The sequence below is a fragment of the Aspergillus fischeri genome, genomic scaffold, assembly GCF_000149645.3.
Source record: "Aspergillus fischeri NRRL 181 1099437636264 genomic scaffold, whole genome shotgun sequence".
In the NCBI taxonomy this organism is placed as follows: Eukaryota; Fungi; Ascomycota; class Eurotiomycetes; order Eurotiales; family Aspergillaceae; genus Aspergillus; species Aspergillus fischeri.
The window spans coordinates 5,726,325-5,749,850 of NW_001509762.1; the positions used below are offsets into that span (position 1 = coordinate 5,726,325).

Genomic DNA, 23,526 nt, shown 5'->3' on the forward strand with positions numbered 1-23,526 from the left:
GCTGCCAGATGTCACAATGGATCGCCTCGTCCTCGAAGCAGCATCAACCACCCACCTCAGTCGCCAGGTTACCTCCCTCCAAACCCTCCATGGCACAGACAAATTCACCTCCCATCCTCTCTCCCCAGGCCTGGCCATGATATCCTCGCCGGAGTACGGCCGCAAACTCAACCACGCCCTTGGCTGGGGGACGAACGGACCAGATTCACCCTCAAGCCTAGAAACCCTTCATCATCTCTGCCAACAGCGAAACACAAACGTAGAAATCGACCTATGCCCCCACGCACATCCATCTGCTTCATCCCTCCTAACAGCAAACGGGTACACCCCGACAGGGTCAATCAACGTCTACTCCATCTCTCTCCCACCCAGCAGTCCTGTCTCCGAACCTGACACCCCCATCCAAATCACCAAGGTCGCACACTCTGACCTTGAAACATTCATCACAGCCTCCATCGACGGCTTTCGCAGCACAAACCGCCCAGCAGCCCTCCTCCATCTCCTCGCGCAAAGCGCCACTCACCGAACACACTCGGATACACAGCTCTACCTCGCGCGCCTCGATGGAAAGCTCGCAGGCTCAGCGGGGATGGCTATCGTGGACGATGTAGCAGTCCTGTACATTGATAGCGTGCTCCCCTGGGCCCGCGGGAAAGGTATACAGCGTCTGCTAATGAGGGCAAGATTGTCTGATGCGGTTGAGCTGGGCTGTAGGGTAGCTGTTGTTGAGGCGAGGCCAGGGACGGCTAGTTCTGTTAATGCAGAGAGGGTTGGGTTTGAGATTGCTTATGTGCGGACGAGCTATGCGCGTGGGGGAGGGGGACTGCTGGCGCTGTGTAGTATAGCTATATCTTTGCCGTTTGCTTGGTAGGGTGTTTTCTCTATCTGAATGACTTGGCCGGGTGGAAAATGAGTTACTAATGTACGAATTTGGATGACTTGGTTCTTCTTTATCCTGGATGATCCTAGTATAGGGAAGTGGATAGATCAAGGAATGGCCATTATAAGACTATATATTGCTCATCCTAACTCCTAATGTGCTCTATAGTTCTTCCGAAAACACTCAATTTGGTCTTTCTAATTTTCTACTCACTCTGACATGCAGCCTGTGCCATCAAGGCCGCTCCAACACCGGACCCATCCTTTGCGAGCCCTATGCGGATCCTCTGCTCGCCAGCCTCTCCAATTTCTGGTACATCGCGCATTGCACCACGCATCTCGGCCTCGAAGTCCGGGTAGAATTCGATCAGCGAGCCGTCGGCTCCGATGTCGATGATGTCCTCGTCCAAACAGGTCGGGAGATCTGTATGCCGTGGTAGATGTCCACTAGGTAGCGAGCTCATTCCAAGGCGGCTCAGCAATCGGCGCCAACGGGGAGTCACAGGGTGCTCGAAGCGGTTGGTCCTGCCGATGGGGAGTGAGGTTGTCTGTTTCGAGTGTTGGTATTGCATGTCAAGGCGACCGCTTTGGATGATGATGGCTGCTAGGGATGCGCCTGCTAGACGTGCTGCTCGTCGCGCAATGGACGAGGCCAGCAGTCGTATAGCCTGGACATCGACTTGGCTGACATTTTCTGCAGACAATGTGTCCTGGATGAACCTGCTAGAGCCGTCGACGTCGTTGGGTTCGATTAATGCAAGCCCCGACAGAAAGGGACAGTCGATGGCGCCTGGCTGGAACACCTTGGAGTTCTCCTCGGCCTTCATGTCAAACGCGTCCATTTGCAGCAGTTGGACAATCGCCAGCCGAAGAAGCTCCCCGAGGTACAGGCCCGAAACCCTCTTTTCGAACATCTGCGAGCCTGGATCGACCGACGCTGCGTCGAGGGCGTCGTCGAATGGTGTCCGCGGTAAGACTTCCATCTTGTCGTCCAGACAGCCCCATTCCGTATTCATCACCATGATATCGTCAGCGCTTGCCTTGACACCCAGTCGACGCACGTTAGCCAGCTTCTCAACGTATGCGGCGTTGGTCCCCGTCCCGAAGATGACCGCACCGAGTGTCGAAACCTGCTGGCCCGAGCTATACGCTCTTGTCAGGAGCGTGCCAACACTATCGTTTGCCAGAACGGTCACCATAACCGGCAGCCCCAGCTCATCGATGGCCTCTTGCAACATAACGCAAGGATCTCGGCCAACAGCGTCGGGGATATCCCAGCCTTTGTCCCAGTGTATGAGACGCCCGCCAGCGAGGGACGTCTGCTCGCAGGTGAAACTGAACGTGAATCCCAGCCTGTACGGCGACTGACTGGCAGGATCCAGATGCGCATCGAGAAATTCCGCTATCCGCTGCGCAAGCCAATCGAAAAGAGGCCGATAGCTGCAGTTAACCATGACAGCCGGCGGGACGCTGTGCTTGCTCTGCGTCACGGTAAAGGTACAGTCGCCGTGCAGGTCGACAAGGCATATCCTGCAATTGCTACCGCCGAGATCAACAGCGAGGAACCGGCCCGTTTCCTTGCCTGTGGGCACGCTTCTTACGTAGGAGGGTAATTGCCAGACGCGGTGATTGACAAGGCCATCCCCTGGAGTTGTCAGCATCGTGTACACCGGAGGCTTTCAGTCATTCTCACTCAGTTGGCAGACGAAATGCCTCGTTACTCGTCTGACGTGCTCAGGACTGAGGTCAAACTCGAGAGCAATCTGCTCTGCTTGAGCTAGCGGGTTACGTTGCTGCTCACAGATACCTTCGGCCATGACCTACACCAGAACAGGGCTGTTGAGAGCGAGACGGCGACTATCTGCGAGGCTCGCATGACGAGAGAAACTGATGACAATATCCATGGAGCCAGCTACTAAACTTCCTCCCGGCAGACGGAGTATGATGAATGCGACAGCTGTGTCGTGTTGGTGGCTGTGGATACGGCAATCTTGACTTTGGCGGACAGATCGCCGGAGATGACCGGTGCCCTTAGCTAAGGCAAGGCTCGATTTACTCACCGTTTCTGCCTCAGGGAGTAGATATTTCTATCTTCCCTGCGTCGATCGTGATTCTGATTAGCGAACTCATGCCCTTAGGCCCCAGTCCGACGTATCATGTATGAGGATCTCCACCCCTGAATTACCTTAGACACTCCACCGTCCACGATCTCCTTATTGACCCACCCATGTGTTTTCGGAATGTTGGAACAATCCATTCTATCTCTGTTCTTACTGATATACTACTTTGAGGCTCCCCAAGTATGCAACCACGCCTATACTACGACGATGTCGCCTGGGAGAAAAGAACAAAGTCCGGAATGAAGTCGCTATTATGCGATTATGCGATGCATTTACGATCAGACTTCTATCCCTGTTCCTATTGTCCACCGCTGGGGGCCAAGGAGAATCCCCTGGGATTAGGTCCTTTTATTATCATGGACTATATTGGCCAGGATACAACCATGTATGATGCTCTTAACACACCTGGGTGCCCAAGGGAAGATCGTGGAATTCTGGACCCGGATATCAGTGAGGAAAGAGGCCGCAAGGATTTTGCTTCGGCTCGCTCAACCATCTAACCCGGACACGCTTATTAGACCAGGTTGACAATTTCACCTGGGAAGAGACACGTAGACCTTTATCAATGCCTATGAATACTCTGGTTCAACTGGGATCCTTGCCCCAATCGAAACTGCCAACCGCGACATTCGATACCACATCCTCATACTTTGAAGCCCTAGCAGAGCTGCACATCGCTCACCTCGTAAACCAGCGCAACAATGCAATCGACTCAGCCGAAGACTGTCGGCGCAAGCTTGTCGCTCGATATCTTTTCCGCAAACTCGCCCGAGAACATCGATTAACAGAGCGACTGGCATCCTTTGATAAGGGCCCGTTCAAACTTTGGTGCGATGACTTGCGCCGAGCTGACATCCTCCTGAACGAAGAGCTCAATAATCGTCGGTGTTGTAGGATGGGAATTCACATATGCCGCCCCAGTCGAATTCTCCTTTGCGCCACCGTGGTGGCTTCTGATTGAAAAGCCTGAATACTGGCCTCGAGGCCTGGACGACTGATGTAGCGAGTATGAACGACGCCTTCAAATCTTTCTCGGCGCGATGAGGAACCAAGAGGACGTGTCCCATGAGCTCATAGTTCGCGTCATTAAAACGCGTGTACGAGCAGAAGACCTTGAGAGGATCCCCATATTTGGGGCAATGGAGTCGAACTAACATCCCTGAAAGATAAGCAGAGTAAATAACAGATGACACGACTCCGGTGAGATCATGTGATCTTATATTACGGAGCCTTCATATGCTGCCCTTACAACGGCAATGGCACCCATACGGCAATTAAATGGGAGGTGCAGAAAAGCTGTCACTTATACATTAGTGCTAGTTTCTGGAAGGCTTCTGCAAAAGCATCTGACCTGCTAGCGGCGAACCTAACAAGCACTAGATAGCGTCAGTGAGCCTGAAATGCCCAAGTACCCACGAGTACCGAGCTCTTGGATTCGAGTTGCGGCCAGAATGTTGCTGCCAGACAAACCCAGACTGATAGTCAAACTGCGCGCATGCTTCAAGAGTAGTATCTTAACCAATGAGGGAGGATTTGGTTGAGCTCTTATAGTTGAGCTCATAGATCGGATCACAACTTGGGCTCCTTGACAGCGGCCTTATTATGCCCTCATGCGGCAGGTTATCTCTGGCGGTCCTATCTCCTTCAAAATGATCATGAACATCATTAATTGCATCAATCCCATTCATCCACAGAGGCCAGGATGATGTATCAGTGGGAAAGTCATTGGTCTTGGCGTCCTGGGTGCAAGTGGCACCTCTTTGAAGGAAGAAGGTCAGAAAAGGGAGAAGGATCCAGATGATGCAACCAGTCGCTTAAATATCAGAGCAAACGTGCATGAGTGAACATCTCGGAGTTTCTCATCGTGATCTTATTGGTTGATATGACAGCTGCTAGTAGTCGAGCTGCAGAATGCAGATCGGGGATCCACAAAATAAGATATCTAATTTCTCCCTCTGAACACTACATTGACCTTTTTTCTATTTAAAGTCGAAGGCCATAGTAATGCCTCATGATTTGTCCAGCTTTTAAGAACTCGATGAACGGCGATGGAAGACATGCGGACAACATGTGGTACTTTTGACAGGTCAATGGGAGGATCATCCCACCATATGCCACTGAGCTTCGGAGGAACTCTGCCCCCATCGATAGTCATGCAAATGTGATGACTTTCCTCTATCTGAAGAAGAAAAAATGCTGTCGCGACTGGATTTCAAAAGGATCAACGCAACCATGTCTGTTCCTGTCATCGGTGACGAGCTTTGACTTCTCAAAGGATCGAGCCGGGATGAAAAACCTGAAACCCCTGTTGATGGAGTTGATGAAATGATTTCAAGCCTCAGAGATGGAGAAATCAAAAGAGGATATCCCTTTCCGGAAGAACACCGAGTACTACGAAGATGGAAACTGCATGATCAGGCATCAAGATTCCTATCTCGAAGTGGATAGCAGTTGATAATGCCCAGTCATCGCCAAGATGGCTTGAACACTCTTTTTTGAGGTGCTCACTCCTCACTCCTCAGCTGCTTTACGACATTTCCCGACAGCCTGCTAAGTTCTAACGGCTAATTCCATTAGCTTGCAGTTGCAGGAACATGCTAAACCCATGACTACAGAAGGAAAAAGCAAAAAGCGCATCTCCCGGACCCACGGAGAAGTAGCGAGGCTGCCACACTTGGTCCTGAGAGTAAAAATCGAATTAATGTGACTCAGCTATGACGATGAGCGTGATATAGAGTTGAATCTAAGAGGAAAAAAGTAAGGCAAAAAAAAACGCACGATAAAAATACAACTGCTCGTGTGGGTCTCGGCTTTCCCGCGGCGCAGAGTTTCCCCTTTGCAGCTCGACCGGCGCAACATTTTGTTGGTCAAAGTCGCCGGAATTATGGGACTGTCGCAAAGCCATCACGACGGATCCGTTCTTTGACGAGGTCTAGTCCTTTCTAGTCTGGTTCGTGGAGTACCCTGTTTAGGAGCGCAGTGATCCTGACTATCAAATTTTTTTAACGACCGTCGGGGCTGACCTCAGACCGCCTCGAACTGTGCGAAACGCGCACACAACGATCTTCATTTAAAGGCGTTTGGCCTTAACACTCCTTCTAATACCTCAATTTCTCATCTTGCATAATGTCTGTTCTCCTTATCGTCCAGTCAGAGTCCAGATTTCCCCCATGCGCTCTTGACGAGCTGTAACACAGGGTGACTGCTGCGCTGCCCTCTATCACATTCGGGTCTCGATCGGCTTTTCTAAAGCTACCTTCTATCAAACTATCACTGCGTTCCTGTTCTTGTTTCTGTCCAGGATATTTCCAGGAGATTCGAGCTCCGTTCGTTGTCACGCCTCCTGGGCTGTGATACACACCGCATCATTGCAGCCAGCGCCTTTTCGTTGCTCCTGATCCTGACCCTGACCCTGCTCTCAGAAGCAGCCAAGTAACAAGCGGTCGAGATCGCTTGGACGAATCCCACTCGCATTCTCAATCATCAGGGACTTGATCCTCAGACACCGGTGTCGTGCCAGTGACAGCATCGCCGTCTATCCCTGTTCATCTTCTTCCAGCCACTACGAAGTCTTTTCGAAGTACGACCGTCACGATGGATATCAATTTATGACCTCGCTGTTTCCCTATCTCATTTCTCGAATCGAAAAAGTTCTGCAACTGAGCGCTTCCTTTGAATTTCTACTCTTCTTCTCCGTTTTCCTCTAATCCGTCTCTTCTCTGTTCGTCATTCAATAATCAATACTATGGCGCCGAATCTCTTCATCTGCCTTCGCGCAGTCTTCTGCCCGACTTACTGGTTCCAACGGGGCGAGCGCATTCAAGGATCCATCTACCAAGAGGAACATTGGGAAAGCCCTGTTCCTGGCATCTACAAATTCATCCCGGGTCTGGGGTGGCATCTCGTCCAGAAGGACGGCAGCGAATACGAGGAGAAAGCCCCCGTCCCCCTTGTCTACTGCCGCATCCTCCATCGATACATCTTTGAACACGAAATGGAAGACCGATGTCGCTGGCAGTCGGTGACTCTGCACGAAGGCGCGAAGCCCGAAAGACTGCTCTTCTTCCTTCTTGATGATGGCTACACCTGGGTCGCCGGATGGGACGCCAAAGGAAAGTTCATTCCTGGCCCGTATCAAAAGTGGCACTACGACCATGACACCAAGACGATGCAGCGCGTCGTGTCTCCAGAAAGCTCCAACGTCTCTCGGTGCAGCAGCATCGTCCCGACCAAGATGGGTTAGCTTCTGCACCTTGAGTCATCATCTCATCTTCCATCACTCTTCAACTCGTTTCACCTCTTCACTCCGACGACTACCTTATCTCATCATTATCGCCAATAGCGTTTCAGCGGGTGTTTTTATATTTTGTTATTGTTTCCATCGCAATTGACTTGCTGATACAATTATCGGACGAAAGCGTATATCGGCAATGGTTAATGAGCGATGGCGTTTGATTTGGGTTAGACGGATAGACTTTTCTTGCTATTGTTGCTCTGTCCATGATCTATAAAACAGCGTTGTTGATACCTTACATGTTGGGTTTACTTTGATTGCTAGACCTGCCATCAGCAGGAGTAATGGAACACAAAATTTTCGGTCCATGTTTAAATCAAACCCACCATGGGAAATCCGTAGCTATCGACGAAACACACCATCGCCAGTGTCACAGTGTTTTTCTATCCATCTCTTGTAGGATCAGGTGGTCTATCATCTGCAACAGCTGCACCACATGAAGCTCCCTCAAACACTGACGAATAATAAATGAATAATCACAACTTCGCCCCCTCCCTAACAACCAACCTCTCCAACCCCCGTCGAACCCTCTCCTCCATCCCCCCCTCCGCCGGCCTCATCGTCTCCCGCGCACAAAACACATGCGTGTACCCCCCGACAACCTTCACATCCTCCTCCCCCCGCCTAAACACCCCAACCTCATACGTCACGCTGGATGACCCCAGCCTCGCAACCCGCAGCCCCAGATCCAGTACATCGGGGTATGAGACTGAGGCGAAGTAGTCGCAGTACGAGTTGACCATGATCCCGACTTGCTGTGAGACAGCGCTGTCATCGTCACTGGTGCCGGTGCTTGTTGTTAACTTGTTCCTGTTAAACGGATCCATCCCGCACTCGGCGATAAGCCAGCTATTCACGATCGAGTCGAAGAGCATGGCGTAGACGGTGTTGTTGAGGTGGGCGTACATGTCGTTGTCGAACCTGGCTTTCATTAGCGGTAGGTAGTGATGGAGAGGATGGGTGCTTGCCATCGGGTGCGGTATTCCTGGTGGAAGACGTAGTCGCTTCGCTTGCGGCGTTTTTTGGCTTCTAGTTCCTCTTTGGGGGACATTTTGCTTGTGGTGTGAGGTAGGAAGTTATAGTGAGGGCGGTTACTTGAGTATGTGGAGGAGTTATATATATATAACCGTGGCGGCTAATGATGGTTGTTGGTCAGATTGGGCTCGGAAATCAAAGACCCAGGGCAACTGGACTTTTAGTACAATCCCATTAATGGGAAGTAATTTCTAGCTTCTTATAGAGAGGTAGTTGTAGTGCCGTTGCTATGTTTGTTTGATGTTGATGTCGATGTCGAGATCGGAGACCTCAGGCACCAAGAAGCCGAGGTTGAAACGTCGGTACATTTGATTAGTTGCATAACTCATACATTATTAGTAATGTCACAGGTTTATGCATATGTGCCTGAGGCGGGGATGAGATCGCGACAACAATCTGATTGATCCAACATATGCGTTAATGAAGAGAATATGAGTATTCTCGAGAGGTAAATATATTAGGATCGGATTGTATATAACCCCTTGAGATATCAGACAGTATATAGCTATTTCTATTCAGTTGTGGGCTTATGTACCTCTCGATCTGATTTCCCCGCAACAGCAACACTAATTTATTTTTGATATTTTTTTCGGTGGCTATTTTTTGCCTTCACCAGGACACAACCGTACACGAACGCACACAATTACGAAATCGTGGATATCACCCCTGGCTCCATCTCCTCGCATTACTGCATATCTGCTGCGACAAGGCAGGATACCTGCGTCCAGCATGGCTGTCGTTCCCGTCGAAACCACCCTCAAAGTCCCTCCTCCGGACCCCGTCGAAGAACCCCCGAAAGTCGCCGTCACTCCATGCGATCCATGGCCGATCCCATACTATTTTGAAGGCGGGCTGCGCAGGGTCAAGCCCTACTACTACACATACAACACCTACTGCAAGGAGCGATGGCGGGGTCGGCAGCTGCAGGAAATTTTCACGTCCGAGTTCAGAGATCGGCCGGCCGAGTACTACGTGGGTCTTCAGACTGTGAATGAGATTGAACGCTGTCGCTAATGCAATGCAGGTACAAGCCCTTGCGGACGGCAAGGTCACCGTCAACGGCAAAACCGCGGCCCCCGATACCGTGATCAAGAACGGCGAAATCATCTCGCATACCCTCCACCGCCATGAACCCCCCGTCACCGGCCATGAGATTGGAATCATCCACGAGGACAATGATATCCTAGTGATCGACAAGCCCGCGGGCGTCCCCGTCCACGCCGCCGGCCGGTACCACTACAACTCGATCGTCGAGATCCTGCGCTCGCAGCGCGGGCAGGAGTTCGTCCCACGGCCCTGCAATCGCCTGGACCGCCTGACCTCCGGGGTGATGTTCATCGCGAAGCACCCCAAGGCCGCGGACGCCATCACCATCAAGCTGAAGCAGCGCACCGTGCAGAAGGAGTACATCGCGCGCGTCAAGGGCCGCTTCCCAGACGGCGTGGTCGTCTGCGACCAGCCCATCATGTCCGTTAGTCCCAAGCTCGGGCTCAACCGCGTGCGCGCCACCGGCAAGGACGCAAAGACCAAGTTCCGCCGGCTAGCATACTACCCACCTGCCTCGCCCGCCCCGGAACGCGACGAGAGCGAAGTGACAGCCAGCGGCGACCGGCCCGCGACGCCACCGCCGCTGCTCGCCAACGAATCCGAAGGCTACAGCATCGTGCACTGCCTCCCGCTGACGGGGCGCACGCACCAGATCCGCGTGCACCTGCAGTTCCTGGGCCACCCGATCACCAACGACCCGATCTACTCCAACCGGCGGGTCTTCGGGCCCGATCTCGGCCGCAACGAGGCCACCGCCGAGCGCGACGAAGAGATAATGGACCGGCTGTCCGAAATGGGCAAGACAGAAGTTGCAGATACGACAACGTACCGCACGCACCTGACGACCGTGCCGCCCGTGCCGCCGGGCACGCACCCGTCCGTCGTCGAGGAGATCATGTCGCGCGAGCACGAGGCCGCCGTGCACGACTACCACAAGCGCAAGGGCGAGCGCCTCTCCGGCGAGGTCTGCGACGTCTGCGGCACGGAGCTCTACACTGACCCGGGCGTCCATGAACTCGGCATCTTCCTGCATGCGGTTGCGTACTCTGATCTGGAGGGCCAGTGGAAGTATCATAGCAAGATGCCCTCGTGGGCTATGCCGCCCAAGGGGCTGGATGGGCCGCGTGAGGCGCCGGACTGGGTGCCTGTCCCGGAGGAAGAGGAGACTGTCATTGGCCAGACGCCGATTCCCGAGGGGATGGTTGTCGAGGGTTCTGAGCAGCGGGAGAATCCGGTGTTGGTGAGGGGGGTCGGGCTTGTGGATGTCTCTGCTGCTCGGCAGCAGGAGTTTCAGGAAGAGCATAATACATAGACCATGATTTTAGCTAAATAGACGCATAAATGATATGAGGTTCACTATATCTATGACATGATCTACAAGCTACGCATACTGTAGTGACGGGAATCTCATGGCCTCAAGGATCTACACTTGCCATAACCATGCCCGTACACAATACATCCTACAGAAAGCATGCATGATGCACATATCTTGAATCGTCATTGCCACGAGGATTGCACGACCATACATGGAACCGACAATCGACACCCTTTTCCGCACCCGCCAGAGGAAACGGACACAGCCACGGCCACGGACACTCAGCCACAAGGACGAGGATGAGGAAAGAGGAGGAAAATAAAAAGGACGTCCACCATCCGGCCCCCCTTCATGGTATATTTGTAAGCGGTAAGAAGCTAGGGTCAAATTTTTTCGTTCTATTATTTCGTCATTCCTATTCCACCATTTACGCCTCAACGGTGACACGGCCCTTGGGGTTGGTGACCTTGACGCCGAGCGCCTTGGCCTTGGCAATGATGTCGACGCGCTTGCGGGAGGAGACAGCGGAGGCGATCCTATCCATCAATCAGTATATTCTATTCGTAGATGGAACTGAATGCAACGTACTCAGCGGCGTAAGTGCGGTTGTGCATGAGCAGCAGCTCGACGTCCTTGGGGTTGTGGACGAGGAAAGCCTTGTGGCCGGAGGGCATCATGTGCTTGGTCTTCTTGTTGCTACCGTAACCGATCTAGTCCAGAAATATCAGCATGCCAGTGCGTCAAGGTAGGCCACAGCGATTTCAGATTTGTCTCATCGAGATGATCGAATCTGATGCGGCAGGGTCGGAGGAATTGAACGTACGGAAGGCATGGGGATGTTGCCCTTGAAGCGTCTGCGGACACGGTTGTCGATACCCTTGGGCTTGCGCCATGACTCCGGCACGCACTTGAAGCGGTCGGACTGGTGGCGGAAGAAGCGCTTGGTGCCTGTTCACATCCGTGTCAGTCCTCCTATATTCCATGTTCTCGTGTGTATGAATTTTCAAAATTCTTCCAACGCCTGCAAGAAAGGTGTCGACTCGATCGCTGATCCATCTCTTGTTGGAACCGTCTCTTCCATCACATCCAAACCAAAACATCCAGTCCTTATATCTCCAGAATCGAATTTTGTACGTGTGCTTGAGGCAGGGAAAGGCTGGCAGAGGGAGCTAGAACATACGCTTCTTGACGATGGGGACGTGCTTCTTTGCGAGGACCATCTTGAAACTGTCAGTACAATCTCAGTGCATCAGACACAAAATGCAGAATGAACATACCTTGTCGGTATCGTTGGGTCTCGCTGGCTGGCGCTCGAGAGTTGTCGTGACGATTCGAGTTCAATCTCAAAAATTCCGCTGAGGTTTGGCCGCCCGAGCGAGCGAGTCTGAGTGCAGCGGGGACGCTAGTGGATCGCTAAGCGAGAACGGGTGTTTAGGGCTTGCGCGGCTAACCCTCGCCAAGACTTACGGATGTACCTATCAGATTGAAGTTACTTGTATCACAATTGTCACGAAGCTGATAAGTATCCAAGGAATCAATTGTCATGAAGCTGATAAGTATCTACACTTGTAATTCCACGGTCTGTCTCTCGCCGTCTCTCTCACCACTGGTCAGCATCTTCTCCATAATCTCCAAATCCGCCAATGCCTCTTCCGGGCTCTGTCGCTTGTCGACAGAACCACCGCTGGCAATCGTCGTAGCAAATACAGCGACCTCACGGCTAACGCCTCGTCCGTCAAAGGCGAGCTCATTGCTCTCGTCTTTAATTGTGAGCGTGTCAAAGTTCAAGGCGACCACGCCCCCCTCGCAGTCAAACTCGAAAACAGAGTCATTAAAGGCTGATCCGTACGACAAGGACAGCACACCCGTAGCGCCAGATTTGGTCTTCATCACCGCGTTCACCGTGTCCAGAGGAAGAAGATGCTGCTGCTGGAGACAGGACTGCGCGGATATCGTAGCGACGGGATCGTTCGACCCGAGAATCAATCGTAGAGCTGCTATGATATGGACTCCGCCGTCGAGGATGAATCCACCCTGGTATCCTGGTGTTTGGCGCCACGCGGTTTCTGCTTCGTCAGACAACGCAATAGATGAAAAGACATAGCAAAGTAGATATAACTTACTAAAATACTTCGAGCCCGTCGAGATCAGCGCGTGAGAATTCACCCGGAAATTCTTGACTCGCCCCAGCTTCTGCACCTCCTCGGCCGTGCGTAGGAACTTGGTCATGTACCGGAAGTTCTCTGCAACGGCCCAGAGAGTCTTGCTGGTGTCAATGTTTGCATGGTACCACTGTAGTAGGTTGCGCGCCGTGGCAATGTCCTTGGCAATCGGTTTCTCGGACAGGACGTGCTTTCCTGCCGTCAGGGCCTTGCGGATGAAATCCGGCTGGACCAGGATGGGGAGACTGCGCGGAGGTCGGTTAGCCTGTGAGACTATCCCTGGAGGGGTGAAAACGAGACGCACGCGATGAGAACCGCCGCGATGTCCTCGCGGGCGAGTAAATCGGCGTAACCCTTTCCTGGGCCAGAGTCCTCGGAGTAGAGGTCAACGCGCGTAGTCCCGCTTGCGAGGTCCTGAGCTGATTTGAGGGAGCGGGAATAGATGGCTTTCAGCTGAAAGTCCTTTGCTGCTTGGACTGCAGGCTATGACTGGTGTCAGGGTTGTCAGATCCAAATGACAAAGCGGATGGCCTACCAGATGCTCTTCGCGAGCGAAGATGCCTGTGATTTTATCAGTTTTAGGTCAATGGCTGTTGTACGAGTATAGATGGTGGACATACCGCTTCCAATGATAGCCACTCCGACAGACATATCGATGGTTTAAATGCAACAGATACACAGACAGTATTGACAATCGAGACTGTACAGATGCACGAGTTTATATACCTTGGAATACGATTAGAAATCCGGTTATGCAGCATCCAGCTGCCATGCTCCTGCCGGCATTTCATTGGCGCCCCCATCTGTCAGACCCTGCCTGCGCTGGGCGGGGTGGAGAGAGGAAAGTGGAAACGACCCGGTGAAGCATACAGCGTTTAGCCTAAACCATTACAACACGGACCGTTGCGCGTGGCCAAACCGTGCCATCTCATGAGTCACTGGAAGTGTCGAAGTTTAAGGAAAGGAGGTCGTTAGTGTCATATTGTACTACTTGCACAGCCATCTAGCATGTAGTGATCAAGTGGGTGTAAATTGCTGACGCATCAGCTATAACAACAGAGTAAATGCTATCCAAAACGCCTTCCTGTCATAACAATGCTGGTCGTGGTCCTCATGGGCCAATAGCCCAATGGTCAATTCATGAGGCCATATCGCGTCAAAAACAATCCAAAGCAGGAGTCGTCCGCCGGAACCAAAACAGGGGGTATAATAGATCCAAAGCAAAGCAAAAAGAAAAAGTGAAAGTCTATACATCCGTGGACTATCCAACCAATGCTCGAAGCCTCTCTACCCTCTCCATCGCCTTTTCCAGTCTGTCAAGACGTTTCCTCTTCTCGACATCCCGGCGTTCAAGCACCGCCACCCTCTCTTCCAATTTCGCCCGCGCCTTGCGCTCTTGCGCAACCATCTCGTTCGCTTGACTGAACAGCTGCGCCGTCAGTTCCTCCAGCTCCGAACTGGCCTGGGAGAGCTGGCTCTCCGCCGCCTTGCGTAAGCTCTGTTCTCGCTCGAGCGCAGTCTGAAGCTCTGTCGTAACCTGATCGGGAGAAGTGACCGGTTGTGCTGGCTGGGCCATGGTCTGGGTCGGGGATGCGGTGCTAGGACGACGGTAAGGAAGAAGCGACGTCAGCGTCGATAGGCGACTTTGTTGCTGGGCCTGTGGCGGCGAGGACCGCGAATGCTCGCTCTCATTCGATGGAGTGGATGATGTGGACGATGCGGAGCCTGTCCTGGGGGTGTGCGTGTTGGTTTGCGATCGGAGACGGCGCACTTCTTTTTCGTACTCGGCCAGTTGTGCAGCTGTAGACGTAGACCAGATTAGCAACATCGTCAGGTAATTGATTGCCTTGTTCACAGCAACCGCGCTTACCCATCTGCGTAGCGTGCGCGTTCAACAGCTCGACCTGACCCTCCAACTCCTTCACCCTCTTCCGGGCGCTCTCGACTAATTGATCCTGCGACATGTACCCGGCCTGGCCACATGTTGGACAATTCTTCCCCGAGATGTTGGGGGTAGCGCTCGTCATGGTCGGAAGCATTCCCACGAGCGTCGTAGCCGTCACAGTCGTGGTTGTGGTGGTCGACATTATCAAGGCATGAATCGAAGGAATTGGAAGTGTTCTTCTGGGTCGAACTTAACGCATTGAGGCCTGAAACGAAGCTGAACCTGGGGTCGCGGAAATGAAAGGATGGAGGCTCGGCGTCGCAGGTCGTCCAGTCGTCCAGTCCGGGCCTTTGAATAGCGGGGGGCAGATCGGTGAAGTGTCCAGTGCACAAAGAAGAGAAGTGGCACAGAAAAGATGTCTCATGAGGCTCACAATAAGTAATTACTGGAAGAGTCAAGGAGGTAAGGAAGCGAAGTCAAAGGGAGGCTGACTAGGAGTTATTATTATCAAATGCTGGGGAAGGATCATGATTCGTATTACAGGCTGGAGTTACAGTCAGTCAAGTCTATGTTTAGCGCATTCTATAAATATGTCTCTCGATCTTACGCTGTCTCTGAAGGCAAAAGGAATCCCCCGTCAATGAACACTGCAAACTGCAACTCAAGATTTCTACTGGAATGCCAATCCTCAATTTCCGAAGTTCACTATTCAGCAGAGTATTCGACCAAATAAATATGATATGATTGTTGTTAAATGAGTCGCCTATTAAAAGGTGCACGTGTAGATCGTGGATCACTTTTAGTCTCCGCGTCTGGTGGATTTTAGTGTAGTTGACTGGTCACCTCCAGGAACTAGATGAAATAATCCAGTCTCGTAGGATATCAATGTCGATCAACATCGATCCTATATACAGATTACCACTCTTTACCTCATGATCTTGATCCAACCTGCCTGCGCAGAAGTGAAGGGTCCCCCAGCCATCGACATTAGTCTCTTGCAAGGAATGAAGCGTCTCAGCGTCACCATAGCTGATCGCCGGGGAAACACCAGCCATTCTAGCTATATCCCTTGCAACGTGCAAGTTCTCCGTGAGAGATTAGCTATCTACTCGCTACTTGCCCCTCTTCTCGTCGTGTTGCTCAGTTCCCCCTTGCTTGGATATTTATCTCCCAGTGGCTGGCACAGGAATGTAGCCTCACACACCCAGTCAAGGACAGCTTGTAACACGGAGGAGCTGTCATGGGAAGCTGGTGGTTGACGCCTGTCGCCACTAAAGTTGCCTACATCGCATTCTATGTTCTTCCCAGCTTCGCATCATACATCTAGCTTCTGAGTCATAATCTTATTCGCATGGCTGTCTCGTCATCTAGGAAGGGACATGGCTCCGTTAGAAGAACAAGTAGAATAGGACTCCACACTCCATCTCCCCCAATCCCGAAACAAGATAGACAATGAGAGGGGGGAATACGTTGACAGCGAGAAGACCAATTCTGCCGAGGAAAGGAGGAAGAAATACAAACATCTCAGGAAGTCACATAGCCCGTTCCTTCACATAGGCCGTGATGGGTCATGAGTGCACAACACTAAATCCACACAACATGGGAATAGCTAGCTCAGAGAAGGGGAGGGTAAACACAGATGACGACAAGGAAATGGGTAGACATAACAAGAAAATAAACACGAACTTTTTCGACGTGCCCGACAACGTCAGCAGTGACGAGACGTGGTTCAGGAATCTAGCCCGACGAAAGATATCACGAACCAAAGGAAAGACGGAGTAGAGAGGACGGCAGAGGAGGAAAAAAGCTGGCCATCGACTTAACCAAGAAGCAAATGCTGTGAGCATGGAGGCTGTGCCGTCAGATTTGTGGCATCCGAAAAAAAAATGACAACTGACGAACCCTACTTCTCCCTGAAACCAGCGTAGTAGTACTCGGCTATGAACGATGACATGAATCAGGGTATCGAGAAATCTATGCGAATGTACGTCCAGACTGTCCACGACGGTTGTTGCGTTGCCTCGAGCTCACAGTGCTCCAGCCTTCTTCGTCTGCGGCAGCCTCGGCGGGCTGAGCAGGACCTCCGCTTCGCCAGTTACCGTTCGCCTTGCCGGCGGGAGCCTGCTTCGAGGCCTCATCACCCGCAGCGGCGGCAGGAGCTTCTTCCGGTTGCTCTTGTTCGGCAGCGCCGCTTTCATCCTCACCGGCCTGCCGGAGGATCTCGAAGTTCTTTCCGCCCTGAGGGATGTCCATGCTGTCCTTGCCGTTGGGATCGGCAGCTGGCACAGGCTTCTCGCTCTTGGCCTGCTCCTTGGACTGACGTTGCTTCTCGGCTTTCTCGGCCTTGGCCTTCTCTTCGGCCTCCTTCTTCTGACGGAGCGCTAGTTGACGACGCTCCTCAACTTGTCTCTCTCTGGCGGCAGTATCGATGGGCCGAGCACCACCGAATGGGCTAGCCTTTGAATCAGTGCTGGCAGCGGGGCTGGACGGAGTGTCGGTGACAGTCCGCTTCTGGAGGTTCAACTTAGGGCGAGAGGCGGGAGCGGCGGGGGCGGCAGGGGAGGCGGGAGTAGCGGCGGGAGAAGGAGGGTTACTGGGTTCCTTGGCAGGGGGCTGATCGGGGCGCATCCTGGCTCTCCATGAGTTATCGAGTTCGGCGGCAGTGGGTGCGCGCTCCTGGAATTCGCGGCGCGGGGGTCTCGAGCCATCCTGAGAGCGTCCCTCACCCCAAGCGGGCGAGCTTCTTCTGAAACCGGGGCCTTCGTTGCTGCGAGGCCGGCCACCTTCTCTGACTGGTCCAGTCACCGGAGAAAGAGGACCCTTGCGCTCCCAGTTGCCGAAATCGCGCACCTTTCCATCCGACTCGAAGTTGCGACGACCACCGGCACGTTCGCTACCGGCATCGGAGAGGTTGTCGAGGTTACGTCCGAAAGTCGAGCGGTCGGGCACACGACGGGAAGGTTGCTCGGGCGCGGGCAAGGGGCCCTTGCGAGTCCAGTCAAGCTCCTTGACATCACGCTCCTTGGCTGTTGACGGCAGTCAGTTTTTTCTTGCGCATAGAATGTGTTGAACATGCGATGAGGATACTTACGGGGCTCAGCGATGCTGACACGAATCGCTCTTCCCTGAAGGGTGGTTCCTGAGAGGTCAAGGGCCTTCTTCAAGCCGTCGACGGTCTCAAATTCAACATAGCCGAAGCCCTTGGGGGTTCTTGTCAACTTATCTTCAACGATACGGACGTTCGTCACGCCACACCCAGCAAACAGGTCGTTGATATCGGCCGAGGTCGCCTCAAAAGAAAGGTTTCCAACGTGAGCGGTGTAAGGCGGTTGAGTAGGAAGTGGGAGAGGCTCTCTGATCGCATATCCACCACGGTCTGTGTCACTCTAGAATCAGACTGCATTCTTAACCGATCGAAACCGGGAGCCATACCATTGAAACCATTGCCGAATCCACCGGAAAGAGGGCCAGCGCCGCGGCGGTCACCTCCGTAGCCGAGCTGGGAAGGAGGAGCTATTGCATCTTTAGCCTTGTCATCTTTATCGGAAGTGGAAGAGACTATCGGCGGAAAAGTAACACGATAGTGCGCGTAGTACATACCGGCTGCAAAGTCATGAAATCAGCAAAAACCATCATTTTTCCAGTGTGTTTCATCGACGACAGTTGCAACTTACAAGGCAAGGGCATATCCTCCATCTCATCGGCCCAGGAGCCAAGGCCTGTTTCGCTTAGCACAGTCCATCCCCGCGGGGAATTTGTGTGGGAACCTACTTTCATCGGCCAGGAAGGTGCCGATGGACATCTTCTGGGCTTTCTGCTTTGCGGGCGCTGCATCGGATACCGTTAGTACTCATCATCATATTCGACGCATCTGATCTGGAGACTCCTGGGATGCACTGAAGGTTGTGGTACATACCCATGATTGCGGTTGTGGAAATTCAGGAAACGCGCCAAGGACTTGTGCGCGTCTCAGGCAGGATGTTAAATGGGCCTAAATAGGGTTATAGAAGACTTCTAGACAGGAAGATAAAATGGATTTCAAGAAATGACGTCTAGTTGTTTAAACAAGTAGACGTGCGATGAATTATTGCAGGTGACCTCCGCAGTTGAAAGGATAGAGGGGGGGAAAGTAGGTTAATCCGTGAGGATAATTTTTAGTATGACGCTAGAAAAGTCAGCCTCAGGAAAAAAAAAAAGTGGTCGTGCGGCTTCCGGCCTCGACCCAACCCCAGGGCTTTGTCACATCGCTGCTCGGTGTGCCATCAACACATCCTGGAGAGGCAAGATGCACATTCTTTCCAGATAATAAGCAATTAATTATCCAGCTAGCTATTACTTGATAATCACTATATCATACTTCTAACTTTACTTCATGATTGATCGGCTCAATGCAAGCCATCTTGAACCAATCCAGTAGTACGGAGTACGAGGAGCTGTGCCCTTAGCCCGAAGCGGATTATTATCCTGCACGCATGCCACATATCTAACAGGATTCCGAGACTCAGTAGTATAGGCCAGTATCTCAACAGAGTGCAAATTTGAGAGAGACTAATAAGGGCATGAAGCAACCATTATGGGGATAAACATTTACTCTCATATTCGACAGCTGAGGTCCCTGGCTGGGTCCAGGTGTAGGTGGAGGGGCAAACTGTACCTATTACAGGCACAATAACCGTGTATGGTTCTATCAAAACGGTTCACAAGCAGATTGGTCCTACTTTGGTACCTATCCTTTCTCGAGTTAACCAAATCAGTGTAAAACTGTAAATAGAGTAAGGTGAAACACGGCTGAATCCTCCCCTAGTTGCATTTAGATGATCGATATCTGGATCGGAAATCTGGGTAGAGAAATCGTCTGCGAATGACCTGAGGTCACGTGAGGTTCCGCCATATGAACATCGCCTCTGATAGATAACAGCAGGTCTTATCATTTAAGTAGCCAACCGCAGCGGCATGCTTCAAATATACGTTCCCTGGTCAGTCGCAAGATGAGCGGACAGAATGGTCAGAGGCCTGTATTAGGAGAGAATGTATGGTTGGCGTCATTAAAAGCAGGAGCTTTGAGCGGTGAGTTCTTCACTTTGCCCAACCACCCCGAAACTTGCCCTCGAGACCTTCAACGATCCAATATGACGGGTTTCTTCTGAAAAAGGTGCTGACTTTCGCCATTCAGGCTCTGCTGGTCTCGTTTACGGAGGCATCTCCGGAGTCATAAGGTCTCCTCATCCTGTAATCCATTCGATTTCTTGCGGCATCCACTGGTTTGCCTGTGGGACTTCCTTCTGGTGTACGTCATATTTCTTCCAAGTCCGGTGATGTTGGATGCCCATGATGCTGATTACTTGATTGCAGGGCTAAGGAGCAACATCCTAAGTCTCCACTATGAGGATAGGGCCACCCCAAAACAGAGAGCCTATGTCAGCGCTGTCTCTGGTGGCATCGCTGGCGGCGCCGTGACTAGATTAATGGGTACTTGAATTCCAGAGACTGCTTGAAATGTGCGAGACTGACAATAAATCACAGGTGGTCGTCTCATCCCAGGAGTTGTGGTATTCTCGCTGCTCGGCTACCTGGGACAGAGATCTTACAATGCTGTCGACTCATGGCAGATGGAACATGCAAATACCCCATCGAAGCCAATTCTGCAACGAATAGCAGATTCCAAATGGATTCCACTCAAGACCCTCTCTGATGACGAATACAGGGGAATCTTGGGTGAGAAACTTCTCAGCATCGAGGCTGAGATAGCAATCATCGACGAAAAGATCGAGGAGCTTGAGAAAGCCAAAGCAAACGGACAGAACATGACGGGACTGGATCCTTCATCAACTAGATGATCGCATTGCATCGACATCAGACTTTCTTTCCCTTCCAGGGTTACGGGGATGTCACGGATAGTACAGTCATCCATGGCTTGGACGGTAACCCAACTCCAATTGCTCTTACGAATTCCGGCTCATACCGGCATCATGGGCTATGAGAGGCCTCGATCATTGTTGCTCACCATAGTCTGAGGAGAAATCTTATACGGACATTCCTGAATCGGATCGGTGTGAATGACGTCTTGTATTATATCAAAAGGAGCAATTTGTAAGATAGCCAACGAGCTGGAGAGTGTCTCACCATTTCCTATTGGCAAATGTTCAATACTTTCATCGAGGATAGTCAGCCCAGATCTGTAGGGCCTTGTATATCATAGCTAAACGACACTAAAGCGTAAAAGATTATTTCAGTGACAATTTGATAGTCCAGAGACAATTGTAATAAAAGCCCTGATTGAATAACGTAATCCACAACCGAGCGAGCCACCCAACCGAGCGAGCCACCTCAGAACCCCTGAACCTTGCATCCATTGGATCATCATCAAACCCAATTTTCCACCCAATATGGCATCAAAACAACCTGATTCAACTGTTAAATTAGAAGATTGCATATCTCTTGCAGTCAAAGCATACCAAAATAGCCAGTTTAAAAGCATACGAGCAGCTGATCTTATATCAAAATATACCCGCAAATATGATTACCAGCGTGCAAAATGTGAGGATCCAGAAGTCATTAACCAATGGTTTAATCTTGTTCAGAATACTATAGTAAAATATGGTATTCTTGAGCAGGATATCTACAACTTCGATGAGACTGGCTTTTAAATGGGTGTAGCCCATACAGCAAAGGTTATTACTTCATCCCGTCATTGAACAAGCCGCGTACGAGCTATACAGCCAGGGAATCGCGAATGGGTCACTGTCGTTGAATGCATTAATGCCTCTGGATGGCCTCTCCCCCCTATGATCATCTTCTCCGGCAAGGTCCACCAATCTCAATGGTATCAAGATATCAACCCTGACTGGCTGATTGGTCTGAGTGATAATGGGTGGACTAATAATGACCTTGGAGTTTTATGGTTGGAAAAGGTCTTTGAAAAACATACTATGGCTCGTACAATTGGGAAATATCGGCTTTTGATTCTTGATGGCCATGCTAGCCATGAATCAGCAGAGTTTGATCTTTTCTGTAAGAATCATCAGATCATCCCTCTTTATATGCCTTCTCATTCATCTGATAAACTGCAACCTCTTGATGTTGGCTGCTTTGCACCCCTAAAGGAGGCATATGGGATAGAGGTGATGAGAAGCATTCAAAACGGCATTCATCACATTGATAAGGATAACTTTCTGACACTTTATAGAGAAGCACGAAAGGCCTTATCGTCTAAAAATATCCGCAGTGCATTTGAAGCCTCTGGTCTTGTTCCATTGAATTGCCAATAGGTGTTGGATAAGCTTACTATCAAGCATATTACACCACCATCTACTGCCCATGGGCCTTCAGATCAGGAATGGACTGCAAAGACTCCTTATACAACTGCTGAGGTATAAAAGCAGATGCACCTCATCAAACAACTGATTAATCGCAACTCTGAAAGTCCTCCAAATGAAGCAATCCGTCAGCTAGCAAAATCGGCTGAATGTACCATGCATAAAGTCCTTCTCCTAGATCAGGAGATAAAAGGGCTACGCGCAGCAAATGAGAAGCAGAAATGAAAGCGCACAACCCCTAGATCTTTTATTGCTACTGGAGGTGTTCTGACAGGTGCTGAAGGCCAGCAACTTGCCCAAGAAGCTATACAGGTGATGGAACCAGTTCCTAAGAAGCGTGCGCCACCACGATGTAGCAATTGCCATCAAATTGGTCATATTAGAACAAGCTGTCCTAGTAGACCTAGATAATTCAAATGTTCAAAGACTTTTTGCTTTGGTTTGATTCCGTAGTACTAAGATATCTTATAGTTGACTGCGGGCAGAATCATGTTCGGGTGGTTCGCTCGGTTGGGTGGCTCGCTCGGTTGTGGATTACGTTAGGTCAGATAAGTAATTTATAGTTAACGTAATCCACGGCCGAGTCGTCCACACGGCCGTCCCGTCCATTTTTGCGCCCATCTTCTACAATCATTCTTCAACACGTTGTTTTTTCACTATTACTACATAAAATGCCGCTCTCTCAAGAAAACCGGATGCAAATGGCTATTGCAGCTTATAAAAGCAAAAAAGTTCAATCAAAATCAAGGGCTGCAGCCATATTTGGAGTGCCTAAATCTACCTTCCTTGATCGGCTCAAAGGAATCAATCCACGGTCAGAAACACGCGCTAGTGGCCATAAATTAACAGCAATTGAAGAGGATGTCCTTGTGAAGAGACTGTTAGATGCAGATAAGCGAGGCTTTCCAATCCGTCCAGAGTTTCTGCGTGGAATGGCACAGACTTTACTTCGTGAACGTTCCCAAGATGCTACTGCAGTCCTTGGAGTTAACTGGGCCTCCTCCTTTGTTAAACGCCGTCCTGAACTACGTGCAAGATATAATCAAAGGATTACATACCAGCGTGCAAAGCAGGAGAATCCAAAGGTTATAAAACAGTGGTTTAAAGCTGTACGTGAAGCCATTCAGGAACATGGCATTCATGAAGATGATATCTGGAACTTTGATGAAACTGGCTTTGCAATGGGACTCTGTACAACATCTAAGGTCATCACTGCTGTAGAGCGCAGTGAGAGACCTCGTACAGTCATCCAGGGCAATCGGGAATGGGTTACTATCATTGAATGTGTTAGCTCTAAAGGGCTACCTATACCACCAGTGGTCATCCTGAAGGCAAAACAACACCAGGCTGCTTGGTATCAAGAACCCAAGCTTCCTCAAGACTGGTTAATTGCAACTAGTCAAAATGGCTGGACGACAGATGAGATAGGTCTCCGCTGGTTAAAAGATGTGTTTGAGCCATATTCTAGGCGAT

General features: G+C 51.1%; 11 protein-coding genes across 11 annotated transcripts, besides 4 other annotated features; 5 read left to right on the forward strand and 6 right to left on the reverse strand.

The window, feature by feature from the left end:
• Positions 1 to 16: 16 nt before the first annotated feature.
• On the forward strand, positions 17 to 871 carry NFIA_091580 (GNAT family N-acetyltransferase; the record flags this gene model as incomplete). Its single annotated transcript, XM_001261095.1, has 1 exon — positions 17 to 871. The coding sequence occupies one exon, from the start codon at positions 17 to 19 to the stop codon at positions 869 to 871; it is 855 nt and encodes a 284-aa protein (XP_001261096.1).
• A 214-nt stretch (positions 872 to 1,085) lies between these two features.
• On the reverse strand, positions 1,086 to 2,540 carry NFIA_091590 (putative glucokinase; the record flags this gene model as incomplete). The annotated part of the gene is made up of 1 exon (XM_001261096.1): positions 1,086 to 2,540. The coding sequence occupies one exon, from the start codon at positions 2,538 to 2,540 to the stop codon at positions 1,086 to 1,088; it is 1,455 nt and encodes a 484-aa protein (XP_001261097.1).
• A 1,030-nt stretch (positions 2,541 to 3,570) lies between these two features.
• On the forward strand, positions 3,571 to 3,997 carry NFIA_091600 (uncharacterized protein; the record flags this gene model as incomplete). Its single annotated transcript, XM_001261097.1, is given in 2 exon segments — positions 3,571 to 3,880; positions 3,894 to 3,997. The coding sequence occupies 2 exon segments, from the start codon at positions 3,571 to 3,573 to the stop codon at positions 3,995 to 3,997; spliced, it is 414 nt and encodes a 137-aa protein (XP_001261098.1).
• A 2,747-nt stretch (positions 3,998 to 6,744) lies between these two features.
• NFIA_091610 (uncharacterized protein) lies at positions 6,745 to 7,242 on the forward strand (the record flags this gene model as incomplete). The annotated part of the gene is made up of 1 exon (XM_001261098.1): positions 6,745 to 7,242. The coding sequence occupies one exon, from the start codon at positions 6,745 to 6,747 to the stop codon at positions 7,240 to 7,242; it is 498 nt and encodes a 165-aa protein (XP_001261099.1).
• A 527-nt stretch (positions 7,243 to 7,769) lies between these two features.
• Positions 7,770 to 8,264, reverse strand: NFIA_091620 (acyl-CoA thioesterase; the record flags this gene model as incomplete). Its single annotated transcript, XM_001261099.1, has 1 exon — positions 7,770 to 8,264. The coding sequence occupies one exon, from the start codon at positions 8,262 to 8,264 to the stop codon at positions 7,770 to 7,772; it is 495 nt and encodes a 164-aa protein (XP_001261100.1).
• A 793-nt stretch (positions 8,265 to 9,057) lies between these two features.
• On the forward strand, positions 9,058 to 10,687 carry NFIA_091630 (pseudouridine synthase; the record flags this gene model as incomplete). Its single annotated transcript, XM_001261100.1, has 2 exons — positions 9,058 to 9,300; positions 9,353 to 10,687. The coding sequence occupies 2 exons, from the start codon at positions 9,058 to 9,060 to the stop codon at positions 10,685 to 10,687; spliced, it is 1,578 nt and encodes a 525-aa protein (XP_001261101.1).
• A 430-nt stretch (positions 10,688 to 11,117) lies between these two features.
• NFIA_091640 (60S ribosomal protein eL32) lies at positions 11,118 to 11,910 on the reverse strand (the record flags this gene model as incomplete). Its single annotated transcript, XM_001261101.1, has 4 exons — positions 11,118 to 11,226; positions 11,279 to 11,400; positions 11,514 to 11,638; positions 11,871 to 11,910. 4 exons carry the CDS (start codon positions 11,908 to 11,910, stop codon positions 11,118 to 11,120), a joined length of 396 nt encoding a protein of 131 aa, XP_001261102.1.
• A 340-nt stretch (positions 11,911 to 12,250) lies between these two features.
• On the reverse strand, positions 12,251 to 13,503 carry NFIA_091650 (Gfo/Idh/MocA family protein; the record flags this gene model as incomplete). Its single annotated transcript, XM_001261102.1, has 4 exons — positions 12,251 to 13,097; positions 13,157 to 13,335; positions 13,388 to 13,413; positions 13,473 to 13,503. 4 exons carry the CDS (start codon positions 13,501 to 13,503, stop codon positions 12,251 to 12,253), a joined length of 1,083 nt encoding a protein of 360 aa, XP_001261103.1.
• Positions 13,504 to 14,113: 610 nt separating this feature from the next.
• NFIA_091660 (uncharacterized protein) lies at positions 14,114 to 14,939 on the reverse strand (the record flags this gene model as incomplete). The annotated part of the gene is made up of 2 exons (XM_001261103.1): positions 14,114 to 14,652; positions 14,723 to 14,939. 2 exons carry the CDS (start codon positions 14,937 to 14,939, stop codon positions 14,114 to 14,116), a joined length of 756 nt encoding a protein of 251 aa, XP_001261104.1.
• Positions 14,940 to 16,711: 1,772 nt separating this feature from the next.
• Positions 16,712 to 18,539, reverse strand: NFIA_091670 (translation initiation factor 4B; the record flags this gene model as incomplete). Its single annotated transcript, XM_001261104.1, has 5 exons — positions 16,712 to 17,763; positions 17,829 to 18,113; positions 18,170 to 18,295; positions 18,412 to 18,456; positions 18,509 to 18,539. 5 exons carry the CDS (start codon positions 18,537 to 18,539, stop codon positions 16,712 to 16,714), a joined length of 1,539 nt encoding a protein of 512 aa, XP_001261105.1.
• A 1,513-nt stretch (positions 18,540 to 20,052) lies between these two features.
• Positions 20,053 to 20,574, forward strand: NFIA_091680 (uncharacterized protein; the record flags this gene model as incomplete). The annotated part of the gene is made up of 2 exons (XM_001261105.1): positions 20,053 to 20,206; positions 20,261 to 20,574. The coding sequence occupies 2 exons, from the start codon at positions 20,053 to 20,055 to the stop codon at positions 20,572 to 20,574; spliced, it is 468 nt and encodes a 155-aa protein (XP_001261106.1).
• A 456-nt stretch (positions 20,575 to 21,030) lies between these two features.
• Positions 21,031 to 21,063: a microsatellite.
• Positions 21,064 to 21,198: 135 nt separating this feature from the next.
• Positions 21,199 to 22,380: a mobile genetic element.
• A 168-nt stretch (positions 22,381 to 22,548) lies between these two features.
• Positions 22,549 to 22,582: a microsatellite.
• Positions 22,583 to 22,724: 142 nt separating this feature from the next.
• Positions 22,725 to 23,526: part of a mobile genetic element that runs on past the window's edge.